At 34.4% G+C, this 7554-nt stretch overlaps 1 protein-coding gene across 1 annotated transcript in view; it reads left to right on the top strand.

The window, feature by feature from the left end:
• The first annotated feature begins 242 nt into the window (after positions 1–242).
• DMXL2 (Dmx-like 2) overlaps positions 243–7554 on the top strand; it is a 42373-nt gene continuing 35061 nt past the window's right edge. The window contains exons 1-8 of the mRNA XM_009994443.1: positions 243–362; positions 1905–1976; positions 2457–2535; positions 3164–3320; positions 4258–4324; positions 5820–5998; positions 6668–6851; positions 7291–7465. Coding sequence (XP_009992745.1) covers positions 2505–2535; positions 3164–3320; positions 4258–4324; positions 5820–5998; positions 6668–6851; positions 7291–7465 — 793 coding nt within the window. The 5' untranslated portion in view covers positions 243–362; positions 1905–1976; positions 2457–2504. The remainder of the gene's footprint in view (positions 363–1904; positions 1977–2456; positions 2536–3163; positions 3321–4257; positions 4325–5819; positions 5999–6667; positions 6852–7290; positions 7466–7554) is intronic.

Raw genomic sequence — 7554 nt, 5'->3', positions numbered from 1 at the left:
TACTGTTTCTCTTTTTAAACCCTGGAAGATTTAAGGTGTCCTTTGCTACTTGGCTGTTTTTACTTGTTGCTTATCTGATGGTTCTACTGAATTGTTGAGGAATAAACTCACTACATAGTAAAATCTTGTTTCAATGGAGATTTGCACAGCTGTCTCAAGAAACTAAGTAACCTAACAAAGTATTCAGTTTTTTTAAAATAAACTTGTAATTGTATTTCTTTACAAAAATGTTTCAGGCATATGGCTCTGGTTGTGACATTGTTATTCTGGCAAATGACTTTGAATGTGTGCAAATTATTCCTGGTGCTAAACATGGAAACATCCAGGTCAGTTGTGTGGAGTGCTCCCAACGACAAGGCAGGGTAAGGATTTTAATACATTTGTGTAGACTTAAAAAAAATATGGAATACTCTAAATGAAATAATTGAGCAGATCATAATACATTAATGGTATTAATAAGTTAGTTTCATAACAGTTACTCGTTTTTACTGATCTATAACTTTCTGAGTAACCTCTGACGTTACTCAGAAAGTTGTTTTAATTTAATATTTATTAAAGGAGGGGAAGGGGAAGCAGGAGGCAATTACAGGTCTCATAAAATGTGGAAATATGTATTAGTAACAGTATAGTATTAGAACTGAAAGTGTACTAAAATTACTGTTATTGTCTCCATTATTGTATACTTTCATCTAGCTAAAGAATACAAGAATGCACATGTGTGTTTTTGTGTCCTGCAAAGTAATGACTTAGAAATACTTTGTTTTTCAGAAAAAACTTAGGCATTTTTAATGTTTTTAGAAATGCTACAGTATGACCCATCATAACTGCATTGCCCCCTAAGTGGCTGTGTGGTTTTATTTTCAATCCCCAAATAATGCTTAAGAGATAGTTTAGATTGCTGAGAAAAAAATACTTTCTATTAATTATGGTAGAGCATTGGGCAAATTTTATTTGTCAGTTGTCACTGTCTACAAATTTTAGCTAGTTAAAAATTGGTTGCAGCATTCAGAAAGCACTAGTTTGGGCAGGTTTAGCTGGCAAGGCCCCTGCACTGCAGCAGTGCAGTCCCAGCAGGACTGGAAGAGAGATTCCAGCTACACAGGAATCCCCTGCAAGATCACCATGAACCCCTGAGTGGTTCTACATTCAGAACTCTGAACTTATAGTCTGTTATTTTCTGTGGGAGTGTGTTGTTGCAACCTTAACCCCAACTCCCCCCCTTCTAAAGAGGAAATAATATTTCATAATAAATGTCATGGAACTTTATATCATTTCTGTATATAGCAAACCAGATCCTGTACGGAGGGAACTTAAACAGTTTCTCTTGTCTTTTAAAGAAGAAAAAGGAATGGTAAAGATAATCAAAAGTTCTCATAAGCATATTAGGAATTTAACCAGATAAATTCCAAATAAAGACCACTTTGTGTATGGAGGTTTCTGTGAAATAAGTGGGTAAAAGAAATTGAGTTCAGTGGTATAACAGCTTCAGTTTTTCCATTTACCATTTGTCTCCCCTAAAAATGCATTTAACTGTTCAAAATACAATTACGTTTCCTTGTTTCTCGTAATTATTATTTAGTGGTACAAAATGGTATCTAGGAACACACTGATACCCAGCCACTAATGATTAATTTATTAGTTAGCTGTGAAGTAGACAGATCGTGAGCAAAAGTAGTGAAGGCATCAGCTTTCCCTTATGCATTAATAGTAGTTACCCTAGAAGAATGTATTAGATCTGATTGACAGTGTTTATCCCACTGAACAAGATGTCTTCCCTACTTAGAGTTAAATTCTTAAATATGGGCTTGTTCAGAAGTATGTATTTCTCAACTTCCTTAAGAAAGTATGGATGTAAAACTTGTTTCTTGTTTGTTTTGTGTTGTGGGTTTTTTTTTCTTCCCCAGATTGCAGCATCATATGGGAATGCTGTTTGCATTTTTGAACCACTTGGTATAAATTCTCATAAAAGAAATAGTGTAAGTATGTATTTCATTACTGTAATTTCGTTTAGATGAGGCAAAAGTCAGGTCATCAGATCTGTGGCACAGAATTATGACTTAGACTTGTATACATGTACCAGGATTGTTTTAACAGCACAGCCATGGCTCAGTGCTCAAGCATTAAGTGTCTTCTCAAGCAGGTTTCACAGTCTTTGTTGCATCTATACTGCTATCCCTGAAATTGTTATACATGTATGACCTAACTTGTTTAAGGTAATCTCCAGGTATATTTGTATGTGTGACAGGTCCAGGTCTGGTTCACAGGGCAGTCTGTGATGCATTTAATTTTTATTAAAATACTGAAGAAATTATTAGAACTAGATTCAACAATCTGCCACTGCATCATGAATGTTTCTGCAACAGACCTAATAGCAATTTCATAGAGAAATAAATACTGATACCTTTGTATTTTGCTGTTGATGTGAGAATTAATCCTTTGCTGCTCTTAAATTACAGCAACTAAAGTGTCAGTGGCTTAAAACAGGGCAGTTCTTCCTCAGTTCAATGACTTACAATCTGTCATGGGATCCTCAAGGTAAAGTGAAGTTTGTGAAGTATTTGTTCAACATTTGTGTTAGGTGAACTTGAATACAAATTATTTTTATTATAATAAAGTAAGAACATTAATAGGGAAATTTTAGATTACCTGTTCCCAGGCAGTGTTGAGTAAAATGTGAGGCTACAGTTCACATTTGTGAAGATACTGTGACAAGCGTTTGAGTCTCTTATGCAAGGTCTTAGTTTGAGAATCACCGTGTTAAGTTGCTGACTTAAATTACCACTAATAATAATTTAAATAGAATTTTATCACAATTAAATTCAGCAATATACCCAGACACAGGTACTTATTAGATGTCTAACAACGTGTATTTATTTGAGATGTGAATGGCTATTTAGCATCTGCTAAATTAATTATCAAATATGATTTCTCATTTAAAGTAACCAAGGAAACCTTGATATTCTTTCTTAAAAGGTATTATAAATTCAAAATATTCTAATACAAACAGCTGTATGATATAATACCTAATCCTATTTAAAATGGACTTCATAAAGTTGAGTTTTCAACCTGTTTTGAGTAATTCTCAACAAAATACAATGACAGGCTTAATCTCTCAATATATGTGCATCATCTTGATTTCACAGCTTTAATTACTCACTTGCAGGTAACAGGCTGTTGACAGCAACTGACTTTTTGCAATTGTGGGCCCCTCCACCTAGTGACATTCTAGAAGAAGATGAAGATAATGATCCTGACAATCAGATCAAAGATGATAAAGTTCTCCCAGTTCTAAATGACTGGAAATGTGTCTGGCAGTGCAAGTGAGTGACATAATTTTTATTTTGAGACAAATTGTAATACCACTTCATACCAACCCTATTGTCCCTCCAAACCCATATTTTAAAATATGCTTTTAAAGCAGCTTAAAATATTATGAAATTTTTAAAAAGTTCAGTTACTGCAAATAAAAATTCCTCACTTCTTCAAGTGACCTGTCACCAGGTAACCTAGTCAATAGGCTTACTCAAACTGTAGCACTGGCAATGTATCCAAATTGTTCCTGTTTTCTCATATCTGAAAGTAGCATTGAGACTGAACAGAGAAGCAGTAGCAGGCACATAGCTACACTGATATAGATGTGAGCTGCTTCCCAAGTCTTAGGAAGATGGTCCTGAAACTCCATCTACCCAGTCCTATTTGAGATCTATGTTACAAAATTGCTTCATGATCAGCCTTTTATATATGTGCAGACTTGGGAAGCAGGCTTATGAACCTGTTTTCTTTTGACTTTCTTGAAGCCATTTTAGATTTTGTGCCTGCAAAGCACTGCGTAGGCTGCTTTCCTCTTTCAGACAGCTGATCCGTAAGCTGTAATTACAGACAAATTGTGTCACAAATCTTAAAGATCATCTTCACTTTTGTTTTTTTCTACTACTTGTCTTGGCTTCACTAGGAGTAGAGTAAGGGGGACAAGCTGCACTTCTGTGATCTCACTGGATCTAGGCTACACTTGCCATAGTTAAAACAATTTATTTTATGGGCTGGCTTTCTGTAAAACTGAAAATACTAAATATTTTGTTTCATCGTAGCAAATGCTTCCTGTGCTTCTGCTATTCAAGTATGCTTGAAGCAACTATAAAATATTAATATATTTCATTTAAATAATGAACAGTAATACGTATTTCAGTGAACACAGATAGAGTAATATTATAGAATAAATAGACTTACAACATAAAATTTTGCTCTCATATTCTTTAGGACTGCAGTATCAGTACGTTTGATGTCATGGTCTCCTGATGGTGAATACTTTGCAACAGCTGGGAAGGTAAGAACAAAAAAAGAATAATTAAATATTTGCAATTTTTTTGCATTTGTTTGACAAAAGTAAACAAGTAATATAGACTAATAATGGACCACACACACTGTTGTAGCCTGAGCTAAGCTAAATTACAATCTCAGGTGTAATGCTATATTTTCATGTAATTCCATGAATTTCAGCAACAAGAATTTGGATTTAGCTGTGTAGTCCTATTGAATACTTGAGAATCAACCTGGAAATAAAGTGACAGTCACACAGACTAGTATATGTATATATACACATGTACATATGTACATATGTTTTAGATAAGGTATACTTAAATTAACTTTGATATGTATACACATTTTTTCTACTTCTGTTGGAAATAATAATAGACCCTTATGACAGAACACATACACATTTAAACTAGTATAATATACACACCTTAGTGGAATAATTTAGTGAATATTTCATATTTAGTGAATTCTGGGTTCTATTATCAGTTCTCAATTTCTATTCAGTTTGGCATATTTTTGTCAAATTGCTATTCAAGCTAAGTTTTCAATTCATAATTTTCTTTGTCACCCTCTCATTTGAGTGATTCCCTTGGGTTTTCAAGTCTGGATAGGTAAGCATTTATTGCTGGTTGAACAATGAGATGAGCCTTTGTTTTCTTACACTTACTACAGAGGACAACTGAATCATGAGCTGCATTGTTTTATGACAAAAAAACATACCTATAACACCTTTCATAAATATATATTTAGAATAATTGTGATTAGAAAATCATCAGAATATTTGCTTAATTCCATATTTTTACTTTCATATAACTAAGAATTTTACTAAGTAGATGAGATCAATGGTTCCAGAAATCATTTTCTGTCTGTAGGACAGCTCTGTATTAGTTGTTTCATAAGATACACAGCTTTTATTATAATTCTTAACAGGACTGACTACCTGTCAGGCTTCCTTTTTACAGCATCTGTGGTCAGATACTGTATTTTTTTTTTAATGCTTGTCAGGAAATAATGTATTTTATCTACATTCTCACAGGTTTGCAATTTATTAATTTATTTACTTTATTCTGTATCCCCACTCCAGCAGCAAGTCCTGACTGCTAGTGAGCTTCCTATTGAAGTGTAGGTCACAGTGTATTTTTGGCTTTTATTATTGCAGGGAAATGGACATGGGATTTAAGCATGCATATGTGCTATGCAGGAAATGCAGAGAGAATCAAAAGGAAGGTAGAGGGGGCAAACGAGCTGGAAGAAAAATTCCTTATAGGAGTGAGTGTTGCCAGTAGAATGTTTCTTCAGTCCTGTAACTCATTCCAGGGTGACCATCACTAAAATAACTGGTCTCAGAAATGGGTTGTCTGAAAAACTGCAAATAGTGGTGGACCACAGATCAAGTTTTCATGAAAGATACCAAAACAGCATTTCCTTAGCATTTGAGACTTTCTTTTTTGTGTCATTTTTAGTTACAGCTAGCTAACCCCATGGGTTTTTATTGCCTTTCCTAGGATGACTGCCTCTTAAAGGTTTGGTATCCTATGACCGGTTGGAAGGCATCTCTTCTGCCCCAAGAGAATGAAGAAAAGAAAAAATGCTCAGGGGTTACCCACTTCTCATTTGTTTATTTGGCACATCCACGGGCAGTGACAGGATTTTCATGGCGTAACATCAGCAAGTACATGCCCAGGTTGGAATGTTTTTTTTAATTTTTATAAAAAACCAAAACAAAACAAACAACAAACAAGCAAACCTTCGACCAAGTATTTTTTAACATTCTGCTTAAAGTTTGGCCATCAGGAACATTATTAGATTTCACTGCTTATACTTCCAAGAAATAAAAACAGATAAACATCTTCCCATAAAATACTGTCTAAACTTCACTGTCTTCTCAAGTTATGCCAGAAAGCATAGATGTAGGGCTTCATTTTCACCAAATGGTGCTATGAAATTGGAAATTAAATACTTGTTAAAGAGTCTAGCCTTTAGTAAGCTGTCTTCTGTGCCTTGTTGTATATATTGGTGTTTAATTAGTTGTTCAATTTCATTTTTATTATTTAGTAACATTTATGCATTCTTCACATAGTCCAACAAGTCACTTTCCTAAGTGCAGTTTTATAGTAACTGTTGAATTTATAAAATAATAATAATTCCATGTTCATGTGCACTTGTGCCAATGATCTATAGGTTTATCAGCATGCCAAAAATCACTAGTGATAGAAAAACTTTAGTTAGGGGAGAAGCACAAATTTGGACGAAACAATAACTACAAAATACTTGCCAACTCCCCTTATTTCTGCCGTGTCCATACAGCTAGTTTAATGACATTGGGTTGTAACCTTGATATGTCCATCATTAGGGGGTCAGTCTGTAATGTGTTACTCACGTCATGTCTTGATGGCATCTGTCGGCTGTGGGCAGAGACATTGTTACCAGAAGATACCCTTCTTGGTGAGCAAATCTGTGAAACCAGCACTTCCAGCATTAGCAGCACCATCTCTCAATCTGGAAAGCAGAAGGACAAAATACAGCATGCACTAGAGGTACAAGTAAATAATTATTTTGTCAACTTTTTATTTCCAGATTCTTAAAACTTAAACATTTAAAGGAAGTAAGGAAAAAGGATTTAAAGTTGTAAGAATGTGTATTATCTAGTTCTTATAAGCATAGCAGAACAGTCTGAATTACTTCATGTCAGTTTTTGAAGTCTATTTCTAAACACTGAAGAAGTCAGAGACTTTGCATCTCTGCACCCAAGCTTGGTGTTTTTAGAAGACTGATAGAAGAGCTTTGCTTTTGGCCAGAACTGATGTACCAAAGTGTCACTAACCTCTGTTGAAATGTATTTAAGATAATCCTTTAGCAATTAGTCTTCACTTCTTAGGTAGAAGGAGTTAAAAGCTTTAGGCTTTGTATAAGTGAGAATTTTTACCTTGCTGGTTTTTTTATTATTTCTTATTTTATTTTTTATAACTATACAAGACAATTCACCATTTGAAAAATATGAGAAAAGGACAAAGGAGATCTTCAGTTCTTGTTACCCACACAGATGTATTGCCAGATCAACAGGGAACTCATGAAGTTCAGCGTCACATTTCACATCATGCAAATGCACTTGGTCACTTCCATATCGCAGCAAGCATCAATCCTAATACAGGTGAAATACAACCATTTATTAAATTGTAATAACATATTTGTATAAAAAAAAAAAAAAAAAAAAAAAAAAGGGGGGGGGGGGGGGGGGGG

Source organism: Chaetura pelagica, unplaced genomic scaffold (assembly GCF_000747805.2).
Source record: "Chaetura pelagica isolate M959 unplaced genomic scaffold, ChaPel_1.0 scaffold222, whole genome shotgun sequence".
NCBI classification, from domain to species: domain Eukaryota; kingdom Metazoa; phylum Chordata; class Aves; order Apodiformes; family Apodidae; genus Chaetura; species Chaetura pelagica.
The sequence above is the reverse complement of the archived record's forward strand: the minus strand, read 5'-3'. Positions and strand labels throughout refer to the sequence as shown.